At 54.7% G+C, this 26,793-nt stretch overlaps 2 protein-coding genes across 3 annotated transcripts in view; both read left to right on the forward strand.

Annotated features, from left to right (window-relative positions):
• Positions 1-26,793, forward strand: part of Egfr (epidermal growth factor receptor) — a 106,320-nt gene that overhangs the window by 21,193 nt on the left and 58,334 nt on the right. The gene's annotated exons all lie outside the window — the stretch shown is intronic.
• LOC144124161 (epidermal growth factor receptor-like) overlaps positions 24,747-26,793 on the forward strand; it is a 7,388-nt gene continuing 5,341 nt past the window's right edge. Inside the window, exons 1-2 of the mRNA XM_077656819.1 lie at positions 24,747-25,652; positions 26,252-26,376. Of these exons, the coding sequence (XP_077512945.1) occupies positions 25,520-25,652; positions 26,252-26,376 (258 nt within the window). The 5' untranslated portion in view covers positions 24,747-25,519. The remainder of the gene's footprint in view (positions 25,653-26,251; positions 26,377-26,793) is intronic.

Raw genomic sequence — 26,793 nt, forward strand, 5'->3', positions numbered from 1 at the left:
GTTCGGTGCGCATACGTCATTCGCCAGCGTCTTCTTAGCCGGCATTTAGACTTATTTCGTGACACCACCGGAAGGGGGGGCAGGCTTCGGCGCGCCGTCGCCTCCTTCCCCTCTCCCCGCTGTGGTGTCGGGCCTCTCAAAGGGTGAAGGTGTCAAAGCTTTCCTCGTAACTCTCCAGTCAACCTCGTTCCCCCGACAGCAGCAGCCCTGCGCCACGCTTGGGATGGAAACGCCATGATGACTTTGATTGTCGGTGCAGGCAGGGCGCCGCGCGATTTGCGGGCCGAACCAACTTTCCTCGGCGGCGGTGGGGCTGTCATTCCTCGCGGAAGCCAGCTAGGGGCCCGCCGGGGCACGGGGAAGGCGGAAAGCTGGAGTGCGAGAGCTTCTCCTTTATTTCTTTTTCTTCTCTTCCACATCTTTTTGGCACCCCGCTGCTCGCGGACCTATTGCCTCGCGCTCCGAGGCGCCGCCGAAGAGGAGTCAGGTGCCACTGCTGTGGTGTAGCCCTGCTGTTTTTCATGCCCCCCCCCCCTTTATGCTTCCCAACTTTGCGGCGGCACCTACGGCGTCGTACCACCAGACTTTGTGGCGGCGCGGCCCTGCTGGCAGTGCGGTGGCGCTGCTGTCGCTCTTTGCGATGGCGCTGCAGTCGCTCTTTGTGGTGGCAGCAAGCAGCGGGCAGGCAGGCCGTTATTATTGTTATTGCATTGCTTCCTTTACCTGTTCTCCGCGTGCTTTTGTCCCTTCCCTGCCCTGCTGCTCTTTCCCTCGTTCTCGTCCCGGTGCGCACTGGCGCCGGCTGGCGGGTCCCTGTCGATATCCCGCTGCCGTCTGCTGCTTGTCGTCGTCTTCCTACCTGCCGAGCCCGTTCCTTCTGCAGCGAAGCGCTCTTGCCTGCTATCGGAAATATCTCCGAAGGACCTGCTCTTCGCGGTCCTCCTCCCTTTCCCTCGGCTGCTGTGCCATGCTGTACGCGCATATATTTGCGTTGTTTTCATGATCCTTCTCCGCCGGTGCTTGAATCTTGGCCGCCGACTTCTTCTCCCGGCTGTTGTCTGCGCCCCGGTGGGTGCGTGTTTCTTGGGAAGAGATTAGCCGCGTTGTTGTCGGGAGACGCCAATCTTGGCGTCCCCAGGAGAGTCTCGAGAGGCTGTCCCAGGTCGAGTGCTGCAGCCTGGTCTTCAGGTAGTCAGGCTGTTAGTGCTTTTTCCTTTCAAGTGTCTGCGGCTGTAGGGGCCGAGTGACGTCTTCCGCAGCGAAGTTATGGTGGCAGTAAAAACTGCGCCCGCTGAGATAGCGTGTTCTTGTTGTATAGCCTATACCAGTCCCTGTCTAGAGCTTCACATGCCCAGGGCCTTGAGACTGTCTGGAGCGCTGTCTCGTTTAGCTGGCCGGACAAGTAATTACGACTCGTAGTGTCTCGGCTACTGTTGCGCAATGGATTTCAAGAAAATGCTGCTTTGATAAGCGGAACAGTTTTATTAATGACTTACTGCTGCTCAGTGTACCGGAAGCTGAGCTAGCTTAGAGATCGTGTGACGACGGAATGGCAGTGGCGATTAATTTTCCGGGCATTCTTGATCCGACCAAGGCTGCTGCTTGCGAGGCAGACTTTTACTGGGCAGGAATGTTGCTTGCAACAGTGCTTGAAAAAAAAAAAAAAACACCGCACAGTGCTCTAAGGGCTATCTCAATAGCTAGCGCAAGGAATGCAAACCAAGCCACACTGTCACAACGTTGTATACACGTGCGATACGTAGCCATACGGATGGTCTTCCTACATCTATGTCCCCAAGCCGTTGCACATGTAGCAGAGCAGCCATGCATTAGAACTCTGATTTTTCTCAGCAGCTATAGTCCTTGTCGAGTGTTTTAAGCCAGTTGCCGCCGGGTGTTGCAAGGCCCGCTTGATGAAACGGGCACACTTTTTATTTTAGCAGCATCCTGCACGGCACTCCGTCTACTTATTTGCACATTACGCGTTGATGTCTGCAAGACCTGTTCATGTACTTGTTCGCAGTATTGCTTTCCGCGAATGCGAAGATAAACGTCTGCCGCTGCCTGCTAAGTGCAACGACAAGTCTTTCGCAGAGTGCTGGCTGGCAGTCCCATCTCAAGCCCGACGAGGTCAACAGTCTGCCCTCGAGGAAGGAAAAAAGTAGACAGACAAAAAATGAAAAGCAAGTTGCGAGTTCGCCCTACACAGACGCCAACACAAAACTGTCGCAATACGCCATTTTCCTCGGACGAATTGTGCATGTTGCGGCGCGACAAAGTAACCGACCTATCTGTGGGCCCGCTCCTCCGACGTTGCCGTGGCCCGTCCATATTTGAGGCCGTTTGTTACATGCGCAGCTCATATTCCGCTAAGAAAGATGTGCGCGCAACAGAATGCGTGGTAGTGCAAGACAAATGACACCCCCGCAGTACGGACGTAGTAACAATTCTGAAAGAAACTAACTCGTGAGCATCGACGATGCTTTATAGAGTGTGTCTCCCCTCGGCGCGAGAGGCTCCGGACCGAGCTAGCGAGGCCGTTCGCGGTCGTAGGCGTCGTTCCGAAAAGGAGGAGGCGTCCCTGACCAAGGACGGGAGACGGAGGACCCGGATACCTCCAGGACCGTGCCCAGTTCGCCTCCCCGACCGTCCGACGCCGAGCGCGTTGCTCGCCCGCCGCTGCGTGTTTTCGCTTTCAGGAAGCGGGGCCTCTCCCGCCCCACTTTTGGCCAAACCGCCAGAGCCGCTTTCTGCCGACGGCCCCAACTCCTCTCCCCGCGACCCTCCTTTTGACTCTGTTTTGATTGCCTCCCCCCCCCCCCCCCTCCCCTCGCCTTGCAAAAAGGCGTGCGCGGTACAACTTGCGGTGCTGCCCGCCCCGCTGGAAGTTTCTCCTTCTTTCCCTCTCTCCTTCTAATCCTAGGTGCCCTTAATCATTTGTAACTGCTAGTTGCCTCGTCCGTCTCCCGGGCTGCCTGCTCCTCGTGCCCGCCGACCGGCATCGTCGTGTTTTGCATTCGCCCGCTTCTTTTTTCCCTCGTTGTTTTGTCCTTCTTCTTTCTATCTCTACCTCACTTTTGTCTCTACTCACTCTCTCTCTTTCTCTCAGCCGCCCTGAGTCGTGCGCACATTTCGCCTTCTCGCCGTCCTCGCTCGCCTGTGTGGTATTATAATGCCCGTGCTCGCCGCGTCGCCCCGTGGCTTGGCCCTCGGCGGCGCTAGTGTCGTTTCTTCTTCCTCTCTCGCGGTGTCCGCCTCCAGCGCGTCCGTCGAAGATGGGACGAGTCGATAAGCTGGCACTGATTGGGCCGAGGTGTTGCTCGGGACGTGCCGCCGAGCGAAGAATGTTGCCCCCGGTTCGAAAGCGGCGCCGAGCCGGGTGAAGCGGAGTAGCCCCGCGCGTGCTTCGCTGTTGTTCTGACCCCCCTCCGTCCCCCTTTTCTTTTTCTTTGCTGTTGTCCTTATCGTTCCACTTGGGTTTGAGAGCGCCCGAACGCGTTGTTCTTGACGCTTTCTCTGTTTTATTCATTTATTTTTTTTTTGCTTTGTCGAGTTCATTACTCGAAGCCGCAGGCTGGCAACACATTAAAGTGGCGAGGAGGTGAGAGCCATAAGCGCGGAGGGCGAGGGTAGGAGTAATGGACCGACCTAACACTTCGGCGGCCCCCGGACATAATTGTAAGCTGTTCCTGTCCGTTGTCGGCTCTAACATCAGGAGAAGGGGGGTGCTGGTGGTGGCGTCGAGGCGCCGGAGGGAGCAGCGCCTCTCTTTACACGTTCTTCATTACTTGGCCGCCTTCAGGCCTTTCGTCTACCTTTTTTTCCCCTCGTCCCGATACCATTCCTATTTATTTCCAGCCTCATCGCGGTTTCGCGAAGCTCTAATGAAAGTCTTCCTCCAATCGCAATGCGCGGGCGAACCCGCGCGAGATCGCGGACCCGTTTAATCTCGCAACGCTAAAGCGTATGCTCGTCGGAGATTCGCGCTCTCCGTCTTCTCAACACCCTCCTCGCCTTCCTACCCCCCCCCCCTTTTCTCCGACCCCGCTCTGTTTAAGCGTTTGGCGAGTTATCATCGCCGGTCGTTACTTAATCCGCCATTATTCTCGTCCTGCGCGTCTCGCTCGTTAATTCATTTTTCCTCCTTCTCACGCGCAGCCCGCGGCGGGTGATCTGAGACGAGTCCGCGATGATAGATCTCAGTTTCGTGCCTTCGCCTGTAGACGTAGAATGCACGGGCAGCTGGAAGGGAGGAGGCCTGGCCTGGCCTCGGCTCATGGAAGCCACGCATGCATGAAGAGCAGCTTTTCGAGTCGGCCGTCTCTTTCGCCCTGCGCCATGAACTTCCGCCCTTGAGACGATATCTTCGTGCGTAACCCTGCGTCCGTTTTCCACTTTGTTACGATTCTCTGCTTTGCTTCTTTTTGGATTGTTTTTGTTCAGTGTTATTCGTCTCGCTTTGGCATTCGCTGTGTGAGCGGCGTTGGGAAGAACGTCTCCCGATTGATTAATTGCACGTCTCCGGGGCCGTCTTCCCATCCGTGGTTTTCTTTCGTTTCGACGTCGTCTCGTCTTCGACGGGTTCTCGGAGAAAGATGGAGAGCGCGGGAAAGCCGCGTCGGTTTTGGCACGTCTGGCTGCCGAAAGAACGCCCTGCCCCAAACGGCCCTGAGTTTATTAACTCTATAGCAGCCGTGGCGGCGGCGGCGGCGGTTGCGTGAGGAGAAGAAAGCGAACAATCGGTGTTGGCGTGAAAGAAAAAAAAAAGCGAACAGCCGCCCGCCGCGCTTTGCACTTCGGAGTCGACGCGCGCGCCGCTTATGGTGGTTGTGTTGTCTGGCACGGCTTCAACTGTTGCGCGCTCGCTGCCACGGCGGTGGTCCCGGGGTGGGCAGCTGGACACCTGTTCCGCCGAAACGGAGCAGTGTCAGGTCTCGAGTAACTGACACTGAGACTGCTTCGTGGGACTTTGAAGAGAAATTCTTACATTCTTTCAGCGGCAAGACTTTAACTCTGCCCGAAGTCTTCATTTGTTTGGTTGTTGTCGTCAGGTGCCGTCGTGTAGTGCCCGTGACTCCTGCAGGAATGAATAGCTGGCCTAATGACGGCGTCCCATATGCGCACTATTACAAACAGGTGGTTGCAATCAATATATCTCCGGGCGTTACTTCTTGCACGGGGGCGGGGCACGAACCTGTAATTTGAGTCAACCTGGACAGCCGGAAGGGTCCCTTTTATGGGACGTGTTTGGTCTCCTGCCACATATCTTAGTAACGCCTGTAGTTTCTTTTAGCGTGGTAACCCTATACCAGCGTTGTTGTTGTTCGAGGTATCATTACCGATTTGCAAATAACCTTGCTCGTCGTGTTTGTGTGTTTATGCACACGTTTTAAGTGCCCGCGCTGGGTCCAGCGTATCGGGCTAATGGCCCGACGCAAACAGAAGCGATAGAGACGTCATTTATCGCTCTTCCCAATTCGTTGTGGCACTTCCTTGGCACTTAAGCCCCGTTATTTACGTAGCGTTCCAAAACAAATGGCGAAATGATAAGATATGGGCGCACGGGCTACCTTCTAAGTTTTTTTTGTTTTGTTTATGTTTTCGCATCTGATTCGTGGTGCGTGTGCTTGAGAATGTGTTTTATTAAGGGCAGCATTGAGAGACCTTGAAAATGCTTTCCTTTGGGGGTGGGGGATTTCAGCACTTCGCAAAAGTGTAAGGTATTATGGTGGTGTTTATTTTTGTTGAGTTATGTGATGTGTGATTAGCAGGCACTGTCGGAAACATAGCTTTCGAACCGGATTAGTGAGAGTGTCTGTGCTACTAGGGTATTTTACGGGCATCTCCCGAAGCATGTTTTGCCGTCGTCGGCATCAAAAAGTTTGGCAGGTCGAATGCGCTTGCGAGCAAATTTCTTTAGCGTTGCCTCGCGAGCCGTTCGCTTGGTACCGATGATCAATCACGCGAAGCAGGCATGTCCGCTGATATACTTGCAGAAGCTTCACTTGATTAGTTAGCATGACGGCGCCGAAATACGCAATTTTTTTTTCCCCGCACATCCCGTAAATTTTTGCTGCCGACTGTACTTATACGCTTCAGCGCTATGCTTAATCCATCTAATACCATGCGCTTGCGTTTTGTTACGGTAACTAACATTACCCGCCTTAATACCTTTAGCATACCGTGTACCATGCTACCGGTACCGTAGTACCGGGAGCCCGCCCACCACCAATGCGCACGCTCAAATCATCTTGACGGCGCCAAATGGCGCCAGGTGCCTGGCAGCTGCGCGTGCTCCTGCAGCATGGGGACCAATCAGCGCGCGCTCACAGGCGGTGGGCGGGCTGCCGGTACTTCGGTGCCGGTAGCACGGTACACGGTATGCTGAAGGAGTCTAATCATTTATTTTTCACACACCAACTCGCGCGTACATCCGAGCTGCTGCGAGCCTTTTCCTTCCGTTGAGGAAGCGCACATGAAAGGCGATCGCACGCGCTTGGTCTGTGGAGGCACGGCACGGTGGAAAGCCTGAGAGGCGTTGTCCTCGGTCAGTGCACGCATGGCGTCAGTATTTCGGGACATTGCTTCGCCACGGCGGCGACCTCCGGTTGGCCGCCTTCCTGCCGCGTCTTCTTCCCTCCGCACCTCGCCTGACGTCACGGAGGGGCGCCCAGCTGTTTCGGTGGCAGAGGAGAAAGTCTCCGCACGCTGTGTGTGACCCACTTCTTTCGCCCGCGCACATCCGCACGCGCGCTGCCTCTCGCAGCTAGGGGGAACGCGTGAGCGTGCTGCCCCGGTCCGCGCACTGCGGCTGACGTCATGCGTACGCGCCTGCTTCTGTGGTGAGGCGAAGGACCCGTAACGCGGCTTGGGACGCCCGAGTGGTCCACACGTGTCGCGAAATGACGCCGGGAAAGTTATTTGCCGGCTGTTTTGGGGGGCGGACGTCTACGGGCCTATATGGAATGCAGTAAACTATCTTGCGGAGTGTGCAGTCGCTCCAAGGATTAATTTATATGCCAGGACGATGAAATGTCGCTAATTCGAACTTCCGCTTTATACGAACTGGTTATTTCTCCCCGGCAGCGTCGGATGAATTTAAAATAGGCTCGCCTTAATTCGGAATTCGCGTAATTCCAACGAATACCCGTTCTGTTTTTATTTGTAAATATCGTGAGTGGAGTATATACACTACCAGTGTGACTTGTCACCGAATGAGGCGCCAGTCTCGTAGCGCCAGTTCTCTGCAACTTAAGAAACGAACGTTCCTAGTAAGATCTGTGCCGCTCCTGAAACTGCGTGTGTTTTCAACGTGCGCTTGTACTGTGTAGTCACGAGTGTTGCGAGGTGTGCGTCGGGGTTACTGTCACCTGGCTGACGCAGGTGTTCGAGAGGCGGGTGGTGTATACAGTCACGTTGGTTTATGAGCATCTTCTCTGCGTGCGCCGGTATTTTCCACCACCGGCAGGAACCATTTCTGACGCGACTGCTCGGCCATGTTCAGGAGCGTCGCGAATGCTGGCAGCAACTCTGAAAGTTTACCACCGCCCGCCGCTTCGTCGACCACGCTGCCATTCTAAACATGCGTGCAGTATACAGTGCGCAGTGATAAGAACGAACTGTTGTCTCCGCAACCTGGGCGGGTGCTGCCCACTCTCCATAGCACACCGCCGCTGCTGCCAGCACTATATTCACGTGGGAAACTGCATCAGGCCGGTCGACGAGCGCTTTCAAAGAGCGACAAACCCCGTCGTCAATGTGTACACTGCCTCGCGTTGTTCCTGCGCTCGTGGGCGCAGCAAATTCGCTTCCCTTGCAAGAGCGATCCTCTTTTGTTTTCTTACGTTCGCAACGTCTGTTCGCGTCCCCAGCTTCCGGTCCTGCGTAGCACTCTCTCCGAGGCTTCCCCCACCCCACCCTCTTCTTTTCTTCGTCCTGCGTTGTTGTCGCTAGTTTTAATTTTGAGACAAGCGAAGTCTGTGGCGGATGCGTTGCTCCCCGCGACGCCCACGGAGATTGTCGTCCCTGAAGCACACCGAAGCCCAGGTGTGCGTGCCCCCTTTCGTTTGCCGGTCCGTTACAGAGAGGAAGGCGCAGCAGTGGTGGTAGCGCTCTCTCGCTTCTCCCAGCAGCCGCAGTGGTACCACCTCGTAAGCGCAAGAAAAGAGGTGGTACTGTGCCCCGTAATGTTCTTCGGGGCGAAGAAGGCAAAACGGGAGAGTCGCTGCTGCTATAGGAAGGGGGAAGAAGCCCGCGTATACGCCACCATCTGCGCCGCTCCGAGAGTTTTAGCAAAGGCGTCGACACCGCGCCCTGTGCAGGGGAAGAATGAGGACTGCCCCGAAAAGCGCATCAAGCGCCTGATGGACGCCGCCGCGTCAAGAACCGAAGAAGCGGAGCCGTAGCGCGAGCACGCCCGTTTCAGGGTGGCGCATTTATATACACTCCACAGTACAGTCTGCTTCTTCTTCCAACAGACGGCGTTGTTCTCGCTTAGTGCAGGAAAGTGCGCCACGACCCCTCCTTCCCTTCCCCTCCCTGGCAGCAGCAGCCACCACCTCCAGTTTCTCTCCGCCACGCGAAGTTTTCTAAGCGTCGGCAGCTTAGACCGGCGACAGGCGTCGTTGGGCCGCGCACCACACGCGGCACAATGGTGCCTTCATCGTCGCTCTCTGACGCGCCAGCAGCAGCTGACCCACATTGGCGCGCCGTAGTCTTCCCTCCTCGAACGTGGCTGCCGCTCGCGTTGCCTGTGCTGCGGGCTTCGCCCACACGCAGCGCCGACCCGCGCGCCACAGGCGTCGCCGCCGCCGCCGCCTGTGCGCTGTGGTAAAGCTCGCTTTTTTTTTTGTTTCGTTCTGCGGCCTTTTTGGGAACCGGCGTGGTAAAAATAAAGGAGCTCGATCGTCGAGGCGATAAAAGAAAGGCCGGCTTTTTGAGCCCGTCGCGAAGAAACGCCACCTGTCCACTTCCATCTCACTTTCTGTGCCGTATTCTCTCTCTCTCCCCCCCCCTTTTTTTTTCTTTTCGGTGCTTCTCATGGATAAGTGTCGCGTGGATGGTGTGCTGACTGGACTCGGCGTCTGTACCGTTATCCGAACGCAGAGTATACGGCTCGTTGTTCACTGCATAGATGTCTAGCTGTCCACCAAGCCACTGTAGCGCATGGTTTGAGATCACCCGCCTGAAAGTGCGAATGCCGAATTCCGCCTGAATGCCGCCTGCCTGATCGTCGCGGTGTCCTATGGTGCGGCGTTTGTAGGCGTCTCCTGTTATTGCCGACTAGCGCATGCCTGTCGCATTAGTAGCCTCCTCGTGTAGGCCGCTGGGAAGAGCGCCAAGTTTGTTTATTTCTCGCACAGTTTGTTCTGGAACGTATATCAACAGCTTTTACTGTCGCTAGCCTTACGGAGAGAGGGAGAGAGAAGTCTAACGTACCGCGTCTTGCGTGTCAGACTTTCGGGACGACCGCAGTATCTCACGCACTCCTCCTCGGAACTACTTCTCGACTCCGTGCGACATTGTTCGCACATCTCGAAATAGCTCTCTATCGCACTGCCGTACGTGGCGCATTGTCGTATAGTGGAGCGTCGTCTCATCACTTTTATGAATACGTCTGCGTGACCTGACGCGTTTTCTCTAAAGCCGTATGCGTCGGTATTCTATGAGGTTCTCTCTCCTTCCACCTCCACCCTTAGCTACTACCACCGCTGAGTTTTTTTAATGATTTTTTCTTTTTCCCTTTTTACTGGAATGGATCGGGTCCATGTGCACGGGTCTATACGCGATGGGCGCCGGTGACGTCACTATAGGCGCCCACTGCAGGCGGTCCCAACCTGGCGGAGAGAAAAGCTGCCATTGTGTGCGCGCCAGTGCAGCACGCGCGGACCGGGTCGCCGCTGCGGACCGGTTTAAATGACGTTAATGGATGGCGCGCTTTTTCGGCGGAGGCGGCAGGCAGCAGCAGTGGCTGCGGGGCCGGCCGGACCGGGCAAGAGCGGTCACTGCTAGCGAGGCGAATATAGAAGAGCCACAGCGTCGGCACCCTGCGCAGCGGAGACGGAAATGAAAAGAAATAAAGAAAGGGGAAGGGAGAAGTCCGCATCGGACTCACTTAACCTTCATTTCTAATAAACAGCCGCGCGTCCATCGCGGCCTCTGGAGCGTCTTGATAGTGCTCGCGAGTGGTCCGTCCCTCAGGGGTCAGTGGATCACGCCGCTTACCTTGTTTGGGGAGCGCTTTGTTCACCCGTGCGAAACGATTACAAAACGGCCGAGCCGTAATGGCGCTGCTGCTCTCCGCAGCATACTTGAATTCCCGTCCTTGCTTTCCTGGGATATTCTGTAGACGCAACAAGAATGCCGCGGCGATTTGCTGCTGCCGTTTGAACGGCCGCTGAGCGAGTCGGTGCGTGTGTCGTTCCTCTTTTGGTTCGTGCATGGAGTGCTGATCGCGACCTCGTCGAGCAAGATTGCTTAGGCTGTCACAATTCAAAGGTCGCGCGGAGTTCGCAGAAACTGAAGAACTCTGATCTCGTTTCGGGCTGGTGTTTCTAGCTGACGCGCTCGTTATGTGCGATTCGCAGCGCCGGCCGATTGCTCGGCAGATCGTGTTTTAATGGCGCCCGTTGCATGACGGGACGGACGCTCCAGTTGCTGCTCGCCGGCCTATCATATGGAATTGGCTGTCATGCGAAAGAAACCCGCTGGTATACGACGGTGGTAATCTGCCGCATTTTCCTGCCTTCTGTTCAAGTAGATCGGTGCCAGAAGGTCGACGGATCTCGTGACTGTGTTCGCAAAGCGCGAGTCACGGCTACAGACAATCGCTGAGAGCTTCGAGGAGGAAAAGCCACTGCTGTAGAATCAGTGCAAAGCACGGGGAATGCTTTGTAATGGCTGCTGGCCCGGAAGACATCTCCAGAACGCATCTCACGCGTTGTCTTGCAGGGAACAATCCGAATGTTTTGTGCGCTTTAAAGGTGTCACTAACGCCAGCGTTTATTATCGCCATTTTTTTTTGTTGCCAACAGCTGGTCATGCTGGCTGAACTCGTACGCAACAGCTTTTGTGGTGTGTAGAGCGCAGAATGACTTCGTGCATGCACGCTTTATTCGACCGAATTCCTCGAGGAAGAGCCAATACAGTCGAACTTCGTTATAACGAAACGGTCTATAACGAAATAATGCATGTAACGAAGGAATGACGATTCCCCCTTGGAAGTTCGGCCAACACGGGCTATAACGAAGTTGCGACTATAACAAAGTATTCGCCGGATCCCTTCAACTTCGTTATAACGAGGTTCAACTGTATAATACTGCCTACCCGCGACTTGAGCTGTAAGTAACGCTCACGTCCTGTTTATGTTGTATATGCGTAGCCGTCTGTCACGCGCAGGTGCACGCATGCGTCGGTACATGACGTATGCTAGCACGTTCGGAATAATTATCGTCATCATCACCACCAAGCAAATGGATCGTGTGGCAGGTCCACCTTGCAAGCGAAGTTGATGCCCTCGCTAAACAGGCTGCTTTGTCTGCAGCGTCCACGTCGTTGTTGGTGGCACTGCTCGCCTTCTCACGAGCCTCGGTTCGCTGTGAAGAGGGGCGTCGTGTCGCAACGCGTGGACTGGGCAGTGAGTACGTGGTCCTCCTCATTATACGGGGCGTCGCTTTCGGCGCGAGCGCGAAGCTCTTCCGCAGCCGTGAGAAAGGCCGCTCGCTGAGAACTGGCGGACAGCGGCGGGCCTCGTTGTGTGCGGGAGCCTCGGGTGGACAGTTTCGTCCCGCGCCAAAGCACGGATTCTCGCACTGTAAAGAGTAGCTGCCTTTGGTGGAGGCATATTTTGCGACTGTTTTTCTTTAAATTTTTTTAGTTTTTAGCGTACTCACTTTTGCCGTCCAAGAGTTTCGGCGTGTGCGATGTACTCCATCGAGATATTCTTGAAATTCGAGTCTGCTCAGCCGCGCGTAAATCTGTCCCGCGAGGTCAGGCGTCGCTCGCTCGACGAGTTTTCGTGAACAGAGTTCCGTATACATTGCTGCCGTGCCTCTGCACTTCGCCAGCGTATCGTGAATGTTCGTCGCAGCTGACGCGGGTCTCGCCAGCTCTCCTTGAGCGCTGTGCGCTGGCGCCGCATAACCTGGCTGCAAAGTTTGTTCGGTGTGTTCCTGTTAGAGCTCACGAAAGCCCGCGAATATTGGAATAACAGCTAAGCCCTCTGTCCATTTTCATCATTACTCTTCGCGAATGCGCAAAAGCACTCGGAGATCAGTGAAGAGGCAGCTGCAGCAACAACAAAAACATAGCGAACAGCCTCCGCGAAGGGCGGAACGCTTGTCGAGCATCGCATTTCAGCACGATCCAGTTCGCTGCTTTGCGGGAAAGCGCGCCCTAACCGGGCAGCTTTGGTAGCAAGCGCTGAATTCGCATCGCATCGTCCCTTCCCACGCTGTGGATCCAAGCGGCGTTGGCAGGAGGGAGGTGGCGCACTTCGTCGAGCTCGAACTGGCCAGTCCATCTGCCTCATTATAGGAACCTATAGTGTAGTTCTTACATGCCCCTATAGGGCTGCGAGATGCGGCTAGTGCTGTCAGGCTGACCAAATAAATAATAACAAAAAAGAAAACGCTTGCAAGGCTTCCTGCGTTCGCTCTTTACGTGTGTCGTTACCATACTGTTGCGGCGTGTTACGGGCAAGTTCCACTGGCGTTTAAATCTCTGCCAGAGGCAAGACAGGAACTGGCAGCTCAGATATCAAGGCTAAACCGCCGACGAACGTCACGTTCTGATTTCTTCTTCCGGACAGAAAATGCGCATAATACGCACCTGTAGCGAGTGTCCTGCGATCTCGCAAGAAGCCACCGCGACGAGTCCCGTTTTTTTGAGGATCGTCTTGGCGCCTACGCCCGGCGGGAAAGGAAGAGAACGCTCCGGTGCTTTCTCTCCGCCGCGGTGCGAGTGACCCGACGGCGTCCCTATTGTCGCTCCGCGTGCTGTGCCCACGCCGGCGGCCGCCGCGAGTCTAGAGGGCGCTCGGGACGCGGAAGGCGCGTAGTGCGTGTATACACGTTCGTTCGCATGCCTAATTCTCCGCGGTGCCCCGCTGTCATTGTGCTGTTACGCGCGCACCACCTCCGGCGGGGGAGCGGTTCTCTTCTTCGTAAAACAATGATAATGCACACACATAAACTGCGAGCTGACGCGCAGCGAGTGACTCATCCGGAGGATGCACCGCCCTCTGTTAAGGCGCATCTAAATAGGGGCGGGCGTATTGTGTGTCTGGTGCGTACGGTTGCTGGGTTCGGGTTGTCGGAGAGCGTCGAGCGTAATTTGCGTCTTGGGCGGAGGCGGGGCTTTTGTAAAACACTTCCCTTGGCTGCAGTGCAACGGCAGGGGGAACATGACTTCAGCGGCTCAGGAGCTTTAGCTGTACGGACGGAAACAAGAGAGAGGTCACTTTACACGTTTGTTTTTCTTTTCTCGGCGAAGGCGGTTTCTTGGGTGTTGCTATTACGATGCTTGCATATGGAGAAGTACTGCTCAAAAAGGTATAATGCAGTGGCCATTACTTTTTTTTTTATGCGCTCGCGAATGACCAGGAACACCGGAAAACTTGTCGGTCAAGACGGGTGTGTTGATAGCCACAGAGAAGACTTGTACGTGTGTAGGCGCCGGCAGTCGAAGTTCTTGCCTCCCATATTTGGTGTTCCTTTAGTTTCCACGTGGTCTCGAGGCTTAGCTTTCATTCTTTTCTTTTGTCTCAAAAGTCCGTGCAATGGCGCGTGGTCATTTAGAGCGTAAGTTTCTTCATCGTCACTGTGATCACATTCATAACTTTAATCCCAATTTCGTTTTGTCTTGGGGCGGTACTGTAGCCGTTACCCCTGGCTTATACCTGGTGCGCTGACCTCTCTATATATCATACCTACGAGTTTCCAGTCCCTGTATTTCCATCTGGCCCCACACATACAATTTTCTGCCCGAATCCAGCTTTCTGTCCTTAATTGCTGCGAAATATGATAGATCACTTTTGTTTTTTGGCCCACGCCGCTGCATTCTTTGTCTCTCAGCGGGTGGCCTTTCCTTCCGATTTTATTAAATGCTGTCATGCGTTTGCGCGCGCGCGCGCGTGTGTGCGTGTGCGCGCGCCGAAGCAGTGTCCGATCACATATCTCTCGTCATTACGGGACGCCCCAGGCGACTCTGCTCAAATTACCACAGCCCTTTCCCAAATTTCCTGGCTTTGAGTTTTCGCCCGCGGGGTCTCTCGCATCGCCGGAGAAGCGATATACAGCGCGCGCGCGCGGACATGGCGCTCATATATTTCGTGCCATGGAAGTAGCGGGGGTCAACCGAGAATTTCTCGCCGCCGCAGCTCGGCCCCTATACCGCATCGTCCACTGCGTCCTCAGCCGCGGGCATTCTTCTCTTACCTCACATAGCTCCGCGCCGCATGCAGCTCGAGGCAGCAGGGTCACGGTGGGAGAGGGGGAAGGAGCCTCGAGGCACGAAGCAGTGTATGGCGAGGAAGGAAACTCAACGGTGTGCGCCCTCTGCTGCCGCACGGGAAAGGAAAAAGAAGCGGACCGAGCCGTCGTTCGCTGCGAGATTTCAATGCGGCGGCCTTGAAGATGGGGTGCCGAGGAGGGATTCCTTTTCTTCGCCACAAGGAGAGAGGTCGAGGTGGCGGCGTCAAAACCTCAGCAAGAAAGAAAAAATAACCAAATAAAAGAACTTCTTTTTTTATTTTCCTAACAATCACGCGCAGAGAGGAGTTCGCAAGCATATCGTGGCCTTATGGGTCGCCGCCGGCAGGGGTTGTTTATTTCGGCCGCGATTCTTTTATGCGCCGTACATATATGCGGGGTCGGGGAAGGGGAGATGCATTCAGGGAGCGATGAGAGATGCGGGGGAGAAGAAGAAGCCGGGGCGCGGCCTGTCGGAGCGCGCACCCATGCGATGGCGGTGGCGTGGCTGGGGGGAGTCCCCCCGCTCCTCCCTCCTGCCGGCATGGGAAGCGACGAGGGGGGGGGGGGGGTGCTCCTATCTCCCCACGTCTGCCCCAGAGAACCCGGGCGCAGACTCGGGCCAGACGGCGGGCGGCCCAGACCGGAGCGCAGGTGCCTTTGTTGAGCGTGGCTCCCACACACCTTCGCTCCGGGGACGACGAGGCGCGCTGTGGTGCGCCCGACTTTCCGAGCGGGACAGGCGAGGGTGGTGGCGTCCTTTCTTCGGCTCCTTCCGCCTTGCTGGCTCAGCGCTGACGTGCTTACGGTTGTCTCTTTTCTTCTACCTTACGACCCGGCACCCATCCGCCCTACATCTCCACCGTGTCTTCTCGACGGTGCAGGGGTGGCCGGCGTTTATTGGTCGGGAGGGTGCAGGCGTGCGTATACAGCTTGGTTAGCCTGTGGCGCTGAATGCCGCAAACGGCATGTGCAGGTGTTAGGAGTGTGGGTGAGAAGACGTCCGATGCATCTTCGCTAGCTTAAGCTGCCACTGGGGGAGGTCGTCTTCGAAACAACAGCAAGAAAGAAAGAAAAAAAAGCCGCGTACGTGCGGTGGCTGCCATACTACGCCCTCCCGGGAGTGGCGGTCGAATTTCGCTGGAGGCGAAATTGCAGAGGCCCATGTACTGTGCGATGTCAGTGCAGGTTAAAGAACCCCAGGTGGTCGAACCTATCCGGAGCCCTTCACTACGGCGTCCCTCATAGCGTGAGTCGCTTTGGGACGTTAAACCTCATAAATGAAACCATATTACGCCCGCCATAGATTGTCGAAGTGGATTCGTTTACACGCTTTCTGAGTACTGTGGGTCGTTTTCGTACGCAGTGCTCCTGCACCCAGCTTGACATTGTATTCTGTGAGGAGCCATCCCCGCTGTGAGCTTAGCGCTGCTGGTTGCGTACTGAGCTGAATCTCCGGCTTTTGAAGCGTTCTTGGATGTGCCGCATGGATGAGCGCCTTTAGCAGTCGTTTCCGATCGAACGCAATAGAAAGGCGATCTATCTGACCGTGACACGTACGGAATTTACTTCTGTGAATTCTGGCGAACGCGTGCCCACCGCTGCAGAGTCCTAAAACGGCAGTCTTTCATTACACGATCGCCCGAACAACTTCCTGCATCCACACACTTGCCTAGCGAAGCTGGGGAAGAAAGAAAGCGTCACAGCTCGTCGTTGGTCCAACGACTCAACGTAATGCTGCAATTATCCGCACGAAGCCATCCTGCTGCAAATGTCCACACCCGTGCAGGCCGTTATCTCAGCCGCCTGACAACGCGCTATCATTGCAGCAGGCTGCATAGTCGCTACTGCCGTCTGTCATGAGCGCGCTGATCCGTTTCTGATTCGCATCCGGAAAGAGGCGCTAGCTACCCGTGTGCAGAAGTGAACGGGTCGTTGGGCGAGGAGTTAGTTGCCTAACTATTAGCTGCTACTATTACCGCTTCCCGTGACGAGCCTAGAGTGACAGGCGCAGCCTTTCGCCCCGGCTGAGTGATTAGACGGGCCGCGCGCTGCCGAGTACGAGCGGCGCCGCGGAGGCCTTTTGATATACGCGGTAGTTCTTATTGTTTATTTTTTTCTCCGAAATGAGGGGTGGGCCGAACCCGCAGTCACTGACCGGTCTCAGTTACGCACATACATGCGTCCGCCCAAATAACGCCTTTTCTTTTTCTTATTCCGCCTGGCACTCGCAGTTGCGACTCTTAATGATGGCGGCGTTGTTCTAGCGTCTTGAATAAACAGCGCGAACAAAGACGAGCACAAAAGACAAGAAAGCGAACGACACAGCGCCGTGTCGTTCGCTTTCTTGTCTTTTGTGCTCGTCTTTGTTCGCGCTGTTTATTCAAGATGCATAACCAACTAGCCCGCCAAAACGTGTTAACGCAACTTGTTCTAGCGATTGTTGTTATTACCCACAGCAGCAGCAGCTCAGACGGCGGCACTATAGAAGAACAAAAAAAGGAAATCTAAACGCGTGTTCCATCAAGTGGTCCGTCTGTGCTACGAGGCGCTGGTAGCGGAGGAGAGTGTGCGAGAGAGAGGGAAGACGAAGTAGTAGAAACCACGTTACACGCGCATCACGATATTTGCGGGTTGCGATTGCCGGGGGAAGTAAGGGGGGGGGGGGGGGTACAATAATGGAGGTTTTCCAATTTCGATCCCACGAGGGCGGTGCAGGAGCCGCGGCAGTTCGGTCGTTCGTCCTCGCGCCGAAGAAAGTGACTGGGCGAGGGTCGCGGTATGCAATAAGCTACGTGGAGGAGCGAGAATGGGAGAGAGGCACACTAAGGATGCAGCGGGGCAGAACCCGGCTTTGCGGGAGGAAGCGAGGGATGCTGCAACGGAGGCGTCGGAGGGTGAAAGCTTGTCATAAAGAGAGAGAGAGAGAGGAGGACGAAATGGCGAAGAAGAAACCTGTAATAATCGGCAGCACCTCGCGCGCGCTCGGGACTGCAGGCGCTCGGCGTCGCAGCCGCGTTGGGACGGGGCGCACTTGCCTCTATTATATTACACGACCTGACGCCACGAGAGCTACACGCTGGCACGCACGCAGCACTGCGGGCCGTCGTCCGGCGGAATTTTCGATAGGGAGGGATGTGGTAGTGTCTCGCGTCACTCGAGGCGTTCTTGCTTTTCTCATGGCCGGCTCGTCGTCATCGGCCCTCCCTGCTCCTGTCTGGCGGTTTGTGTTGTTCCGAGCAGAGCGGCATCGTCTCTTGTTTGTGTTGTCCCCGGCGAGCAAGCGGCCGCGTGGTGCGCTGCCGCTCGAGGCGTGCATATTTATGGCCGGATTTTTGTCGCCCTCGCGACGGCCTTCGAGACCCGATCGGATTAATGGAAGTATGCGCCTTACATAATAGACGCCCCGCCGCCGCCTTGGGGTGCAACCCCCCCCCCCTCTCTTTCTCTTCGCACCGGCATTACGGGGTCTAGAAGGACCTGCAGTCAGTGCACCTCCTCCTCCAACCACACACCTGCAAGGCAGAGAGACACATTCATTGCGTCATTTCCCCCATCTTTTTCTTCCTGTCGCTATCGTCAAATGGTCATCTTTCCTAGCTCCGAAAATTTCGGTGCACCGTCCTCGTGACTGCAGTATTGCTGTCCTAAATGGCGGCATAAATCTTGCTGCTCTCAGGGGTGTGAGAACCGTGACAGTCGCTGCTGCCACTGCTGTTTGCTGCGAAACTGTCTGTGCCTTTTTCTCTCTGTCTCTCTATCCCATTCGTCTCCGTTTATTTTCTTTTTTTTTTTGCTCCACTGACTGCTTTCTCTCTCTCTAGTGCTCCGATCTGTACGGCAATATATCTTTCTTAAGACAACCGCCACTCACAGCCAGGCCTGACCCATACACACGCGATACCGAATCGTCTTTGAGTGCTTTATATTTTCCCCCCGCGAATATATTTCTCCGACCGGATTATGCCCGTAGCGACTTCTGACAGTATTGCTGAAGCTGTTCCCGCTTTTTGACATCCAAATAAAACTCGTCCTATAAGCCATCCGCTTTTTTTCCTCTTAACTGCACCCAAGAGACATTTTATTTTTGCCCGGTTCACGCGGGTGTGGTTCCTTTTATGTGCACGTGCGAATGTGGCAGCATGTCGCGGCGCGGGCGATATACGTGCACGATTTCAGTAAGATGCGCCGCGTGGTTGCCGCCGGTATTTCTTGCGGGCAAAAACCTTTAGCATTACAGTATATCGCTATTGCCAAGCGCCAATAGCGCGCGCGCTGATGACCCACACTCGGCCCCTGGAGTCATCTGCGCATGCGCTGTTAGGTATTGGGCACTATAGTTGAAGTGTACTATATTCGGATACAACTAAAAAAAAAAAGCGGCTTTTCCACTTCGAAAGGACCCCTTTCCAGCCAATGGCGTCAGCCGATTCTCGTGAACCTACACTCTAAACAGTAATACGCCTATACAGGAGTAAAAAGGGAGTAATCTGTCCTCTAGCGCACATTGCGCTAGAGGACAGATTACTCCTTTTTTTACTCCTTTCTCAGTAGAGTACATTAGCGTGGGTAGCGGGACAATGCCTTCATTGACGTGACAATGCAAGGAGGGGACTATCCCCTTTCATCTACCACTGCCTGCATTGCCACGCTAGCAAATTCATAAAAGCCGGCCGACGCCATTGGCTGGAAGAGATTCCTTTTGATTGGTGAAAAGCCGCTCTTTTTCTTCATGGTAGTAGGGGGCGACAGAAGGCTAGGTGGGCGGATGGGATTAGGAAGTTTGCAGGCATAGGGTGGACCCAGCTGGCAAAGGACAGGGTTAATTGGACAGACATGAGAGAGGCCTTTGCCCTGCAGTGGGCGTAGTCAGGCTGATGATGATGATCCGACCAGAGTGTATACACTCTACAGTATAGCGGTATGTAGCAGCTGTGTACGGCAAAGCTGTGGTAAACAAAACACCCGCTACGCGGGCGCAGCACTTTGTGGTTGCTGCCGCAGGTGGTGCGTAGCGAGCCCGTCGCGTCGGCGTCCTTGGGCGAAGGGCATCGTCGCGTCTGTCCCGCCGGGCGTGGTGTGTGTCTCTCAGAGCACTTCTTGCGGCAACAATGGCTGATCGGGGTCCGCCGTGGTGGTGGTGGCGGGCTTCGCGCTCAGTACGAACGGATTGCGCGAGGAAAACACAGCGGGTGCACCCTGGAGCAGGAGGCCAAGGTGTTAGCTTACATATAGTGCAACAGAGAAAGGGAAAACTGAGCGACGAAGACGGAGGGCAGCAGCCTTAGCGCGCACTGTACACAAATAAGCACGGGACTGCGGCGCGCAATGACAAAGCACGTGCAGTTTTGGGGCTCGCTGTATTGTCGCTGTTTAGGCGTCGTCGGGAACGCGAGCCTCCGCGAAGATCGTCTCTGGGAATGGCGCGGCGTCAACTCGGGGTGGAATCCAACTGCGCGCGGATCGAATAGCGTATCTGCAGACAGCTGAGGTATTGTTTGGGCGGGCTTTGTGTACATGACGCATTCTTCTGCCCTGCGAAAGAAAAAAAGACGTTACGGTGCGCTTAAGGAATGGAAAAGGGGGAGGTGGCATGCGCAACACAGTAGCGGTGCGCGTATACGTATGTTCGGATTTCCCTTCGGGTGTCCTCTTAATGCGACTTTCACAATAAGCGGATGTTTCTTTTTGTAACACTGTAAGGGAACGTCGTAAGGTCAAATCACAGCGCATTTCCTACTGAGCCTCGTTGTCTCCGGCTTGGCTACCGTTGTTTAGACTTCTGAAGCAAATGGCGTCCTGTCTCCTTTCTAGCAAACTGAAACGCAAATTTGAACACAACACCCGGCTCAAATTCCTTTCTCGTGTTCAAGCTGTGGACATTATTAAAAACTAACTACACATTGTTTTTTCACCGCTTATTTTACGACGCATAAGTATTATGCACGCGTATATCCTACCTGTCAGAATTCGTTCGAAGGACAGTGTTCTCGGCTGTTTCAATGTACTATATTCACCCGACGAACATTGTACTGAGAGTTGCCTTTGTTTACTGACTTTCCATGCGGTCTTGTTTGGTAAAACAATGCTTCTGACTCTCGCGCAAATTTTCCACAAACGCGTGCTCGCAAACGCACGCACGTACAGTTTTTGTCAAAAATATAACTTTGTTAGCTTCTAGGCCACGAAGTGTGCGGCCTTCCCCCCCCCCCCCCCCCCCTTTCCTAACCGCCTATACATTCCAAATCTATGTAATGTGCACAGAAATCTCGTTCTCGCTTCAGCTGTGTTTAGCACTTCCACCGGGTTCTAAGAGAATCCACTAAAAGACTGTACTTACCCATGAACTGTATCCACCTAAGACAGTTCAAAAGGTCAAGGTCATGACCGCATGGTGTTTCAGCAACGGCTAATCGTTAACTGCGCGGTACTACGAACTATTCAGAACGGAATGCAGGGGTTGTAAACGATTTTTTTTAACTGTTACAGAGCGGTAGTCTCAACCCTCGTCGTTTTGGGCCGAGTAGTTGAGCGGGACAAGTAGCGCAGTTGTGATGGGAAGGTACTGGTGTAAAAACTACACCACCTTCCCAGCGAGACAAAAACGGCGTTCCACGCCGGACTTCGCACCCCCAATTATGTCTCATCCATTTCCTGAACGCTCTGTTTCAGCGAACTGTCCGTTTAAAACGGAAAGCTCGGCAATAAAAGCGAGATGCTTCTTTCTCGGTCGTGAACACGTGGCCGTAGCCCGCCTCGCATCGGCCCTGCCGGAGTCGTGCCGTAAAGATATAAACCTGGCGTCGTCGGCGTATAGCGGCCGGCTTTCTCCGAGAAGAACGCTGACTCTGCGAATGTTGCGAAGCCTCCGCGGTCGATGGTCTTCCGTTTCGGGCTCCTTGTAAAGTGATAGTGGGCCCTTGCTTCTATACTATACTCTACTGCGCCATGCCTGTATTGCCGAGTCAGCCGAGATCACGCGACGCAAGTGCAGCGGTCTTTTGTTTCTTAAGGCCGCTTTAGTTGGTGTACGGGATCTCAGCACAGGCAGTTGGAAGTCGATGCTTTACCAAATGGATTAATTTAATGAAAGCAAGGCCTCAAGGTTTGCCACTCAGAAGTTGGATTTGCTTGCGTACGCTTTTGAAATGGAATCTGGAACAGTGTTCCTCTTACTGGCGCATGAGGGAATCGGATAGAGGCCGTCTGGATTTCAGCGATGTCAAGGGTGCATTGTACCTAGTAGCGGGTGGAAAGGGGCAGTTGGGAAGAGAAACTTATTGGATTCAAAAGTTAGCCTTAGCATCCGTCTCGCATGCGGGAGGTATAGGTTTGACTGCAGTGCCACCGAGTACCCACCGGTGATACAAAACGGGTGAAAGCTTTCCCTGGCCTCTTACGCGGTTTATGTGGGGTGAAATGCTCGGCAAAGGGGTCTTTGACCCCACCTTGGTAGGCGAAAACGCTTTGTGCCATGGCGCTCTTTGGCCACTGGTGCCCTTAATTGCGCCATAAAAATTCATCATCGTCATTTGCAAATGTATACGTGTAAAAAGCCTCGTAACGTGCTTTTAGTCGGAAACCCCCTCGGATCTCGTAATTATCATATTTTTACTAAAGCTGCACCTTAATGTCGTCAGGTGTTCTCACGTCATCACGTCACGTCACATACTTTAAGCCTCCGCGACGCGCCTTTGCTTGGGCATTCAGCTGGGGCCCGAGTTGTTTGCAGCGACAGCTTTTCCGAAGGAGACCTGGATTAGTTCTCTCCCTTGTCTTATCGAAATGACGAGTTTTATTTACCGGCTCGATACGCGTGCCGGTTTACGAGGGCGTTAAAGACGCTCGCAGCGCGTTCGTTAAGCGCGTTGCGATTGAAAGGGGATCAGTGAGCCAAATCCCACGGCCCGCGCTGAAGAAAACGAGTCCGCCGTCGCGCGGGCCTGTTTACGTGCCTGAGATTTCGGACAGGTTAGCGACCTGGAGCTTTTTGCTTGCCCCGGCATCTGCCGTCGATACTGAAGCACCTGAGCTGGGGCAGCGGAAATGAAGGATAGCAGGCAGAATGGAGAAATGAAATGAAAGAGGTGAGGGGACAGCAAAAGAGGATAGGGGGAGAGGTAACAGCAGCGCTGACACCAACCACACTCATGAGCCATGTGCGCTCGCTTTCCCTCTTCTCCCACCGCCTTTCTTTGAGATCGAGTGAGGGGGCAATTTCCTCCCCGAGTGGGGGGGGGGGGGGGGGGGGGGGGGTAGGAGTAGAAAGTCCGGCAAACGGCTGCCCTGTAATGCCGTGATCGCGAGCGGCGTCGGCGAAACAAGCGTAAGATGTTCGTTTTCCCTCGTTTGATCGAGAGTCTGGAAAGGCGAGAGTGACGACGACTGGCGGGCCTGTTTTCGAATTACACGCCTTGCGGGGTTCGCAATGCGATGCGCGCGGTGTGCGCTGCGGTCCAGCGTACCCCTGAACGCGCGCGCGTGGCCTGTTCTTTTTGGCTGGGAAACGCAAGACCGAAGGCACAAGAAAACAAAAAAAAATCATGAAACGTGAAGGTGCTGAGATGCTCTGAGCGGGGTGGGGGCGTCATGTAGTATTCATCTCTCGTCCAACAAAAGGGTTGTGTTTTTTCACCACACAGAAAAAAAAAAAAAAGCGGAGCAACCGTGACCGATGCCGCAGTGTGTTTAGGTCACGTCTCACGCCCTGGCTTCATACTTCTCCCCTCGTCTCAGGATTTTTTTTCAAAAGGAAGGAGGGCTTGCGCCGCTTCCTGCGGGGCATAAGGCGTGGGAGGGGGAGAAAGCGGGGCGGGGGGGGGATATGATCTGGGAGAAGACGGAAGGGTCATCATCTCACTCCGGGTCGGGTCACGCCGCGAATGCTTGACCCGCAGCCGAGCGCGCACGCATCTTCGAGGTGCGTGCGGTTCCCTGTTGGTTCCTTCCCCATCTTCATCACCTTGATTTTTCGCGCCGTGTAGGCGTGTTTTATTTATTGTTAGTCTTGCCTGCGCAGGTCTAGGCACCATCTTTTTCCTTTCCTTTTACTTTTTCTCTGCCAATTTGCGCCCTTTCTTTCTATACACGGAAGAAATGTTGGCTTCGCTTGAAAGTCGCGTATAGGGAGGGGAATCGCGAACCAGGTGCTAGCATATGCATGCCTCCTGGGGAGAGAGGGAAACGAGGTGAAATCACGGCGTGTTTCTGTTGTTTACGGATGAGCGCACTAATGGCGCATCACGGCGTCTTCGAGCCGAGAGTAGCGAAAGTGAAAAAGGAGTACCCCCCCGACGACCGAATTCATTCGTCACCGCGCGGCTCCGCTAATCGACGAAGACGGGACGCGCTTGTGTTTTGTAGTTCTCGCGATGTTTGCGTGGGTGGCCCATTCCGGTATTTCATGAATGGAGCCGTGGTTGTGATATCCGCGCGGTATCGATGATTTCAGGAACTACACATTACGGGAGGAGGTATTGGAGGGGATGGGGGTTTTCAAGGTAAACTTGGTTCTTCGTGCTATGTTGTCGTATAGGCGAACGAAGCACGACCTGTGGGCAATTCAGCTAGCGGGCTAAGATAAAAATGTATGGGCTGATGGAGGTTAAACAATAGCGTAGCTCCTTTTAAACTTGCGCAAGTGACGGTCACGCTTGGAAAACGGAAAATAGCTGCAGTTTTGATGCCTAACGTTGGTCAGCGCAATTCTTCCTGCGGGTTTCTTTCTCCGCAGTAGTACGTTGAATTATCGCCGTACGGAGAGGTCATCCATATGCGAAAATGCTGCTATGCTGGGCAATCGTGTACGATTTTGACGTACACAGCGTTTCTTGACGCACGGAAACGTCGGCTGGTGTCGCACAGCCTTCAAATGCCGTTAGCTGTTATCTCTGTTCAGCGCATTTTATGGCTTTTGCTTTCGCCGAACAAATTTCTCTTCGCGGCGGATATGCGACTTAACGCTCAACAGCACCGCCGACACGTGCTCGTCGCGTGGTTCTCCGCGAATAAATAAATAAATAAATAACTGCGATAGTGAAATCGTCAGCTGTCGCGCAATCGGGGTGATCGGTCGCAGTCAGGCCTAGCGAGCGAACCACTCGAGCGAGCGTCCCCTGCTGCAGTGCGCGCACGCAGCTGGCGCTCGTTGAGCCTCCTTCAAGAACGGCGCCGCTGAGGAGCGCTCACCTAAGAAGCGAGGGCGATTAGATAAGGCGCCTTATCTCGCCGACAGCCCCCGCGTCGGCGGCACGCACAGCACCTTTGCGAGGGGAAGGCAGCAGAAGCGCACCGACGTGCAACTCGCTCGCACGCGCGCCCCGTAGACAGCTGCGCCCGAGACGCGCTTTCGGCTCTCGAGTTCAAAGTGCGCCCGCCCGACGCCGCGGCGGCGTTTACACGCAGACGCGTAACGCAAGACGCAGAGGAGTCCCGCAGTCCGTTGTGTGGTTGGTCGGTGGTTGGACGGCTCAGGTGTCGGCCCGTCGTGTAAACAGTGGTTTTCCCGCGCCTCGTGACGGAATTGCAGATGATGGCGAGGCGGCGGAGGCTACTCCTTCATCGACCGGGCAGCGAGCTGGCGGTGGTTCCGTGCTTCGGCATCCCCCTGACGCGGAGGCCCACCAGGTCGTAGAAGATTCCTCGGGAAGGAGCACGTCGTGATCGCCGCGCCCGGACCCTCGAGGAGCGGCCCGGCGCATCCAATACTCATCGCTTCGAAGCTGGCGCCGCGCGCGATAACGCGCCAACGGTGACGTGACTGCTGCCACTACTACTGGACTCAGGCAGCAATCCTTCGAGCGTCGTGTTGATACGCGTCCGCGCGTGCTACAGGTGATCGTCGTGTACCGTTACTCAAGCCCCATCGCAGAGAGGAGTCATCCTGGTTACTACTTACCCTGGGTCGCTGTCAAGCTGCCGCGGTTGTAGTTGCCCGACTGTGAGCAACCGACGGCCAACGTCTTTTTGACGAGATTCCAAAGCGCTCGCTCGGAGCTGTCATCAGCGGTTCCTGTTGAAAGACACACACAAGGTGATGCGGACGACGGTGGATGCCGGCAAGGTTGCGTCGCCATGACTGCGTGGACTCGGGTCGCCGTGGTGTTTCTTCTTCTAGTCAGTTGGGACTTCTCGTGGCTGCCGGTCAGTCCTCCAAAAAGAATGGACACGTCAAGAAAGGGAAAAGTACGTATACCTGTGTCCCGATTCTTCTCGCGGAAAGTTGACGGACCACAAAAGCTTGCGCCTTTTGTCGCAAGAAGGCACAGAAAGTGTACGCGTATTATCCACCGCGGCCGTGCCATGGTATTGGAAAGTGTTTTTATTTGTGTATGGGCTCTTTCGCGTAGTTAAACGTGGTGACATTCTTCGAGCACAGTGTTGGATGGAAGACTCTTGCTAATGGGCAGGAGAACGATCAATTTCGCCTTTGCGCTAGATGCTTTTTTTTTTTTTTACAGTGAGTAATGCATGTCCCGCATACACTTGTGGACAACGTATTTTATCGATCGTAGCGGTACCAGGCTGATGAGAGCTTCTTTTTGTTTTCTGTATGTACTCCTTTGTAGAGTAAGGCGTGGTGACTCTTCGAGTAGAGTGTTGTATGAAGTCTTGTGGTATTAGGTGGCAAAAACTGCCCACCTCGCATCGTTTTGCTTTGCGCTAGACACTGTACAATTTTAATAGTTTATATGACCTTTGCCAGATGTGTGGGTGTTCACAGTAAACTTGCAAGTTTTCAGAGAAGGCACGGGCTGACTTGCCAATGTTGTCGCTCTGCGCAGTCTGCATCGGGACCAATGGACGGATGTCGGTCCCGTCGAACCGGGAGCACCACTACCAGAACCTCAGGGACCGCTACACAAACTGTACATACGTGGACGGTAACCTGGAGCTGACATGGCTGCAGGTGAGGTGTCTTCCGGACAAGCTCCCCCCCCCCCCCCCCCCCTCCTGCGAAAAAAAACCCGCCATATCGTTTTTCCATTGTTGCAGCGCATTACTGACTGTGTGGTTAGCGGTAAAGCCGCTAACCTTTACCGCTAACCTGCCACGCAGTAAGCCGCTAAATGCCACGCCGGTAAAGCCGCTAAATGCACACGCAGTAAGCATCGAAATCACGTAGATTCAAACGAGATGATGTTGCTGAATAGAAACGCGCGTGGCATCCTTAGTGATCGGTCAAAACGCAGGCTTCTATTCCACATAGCCACGCTCTCTCGTATTTGGCGTAGTTAAACTAACGACGCCAGATGCTGTTCTCTAAACAGAAAGGAGTAAGAAAGGGAGTAAGCTGTCCCATAGCGCACTCCCTTTTATAGAACGG

This window comes from Amblyomma americanum, chromosome 3 (assembly GCF_052857255.1).
Source record: "Amblyomma americanum isolate KBUSLIRL-KWMA chromosome 3, ASM5285725v1, whole genome shotgun sequence".
NCBI lineage: Eukaryota > Metazoa > Arthropoda > Arachnida > Ixodida > Ixodidae > Amblyomma > Amblyomma americanum.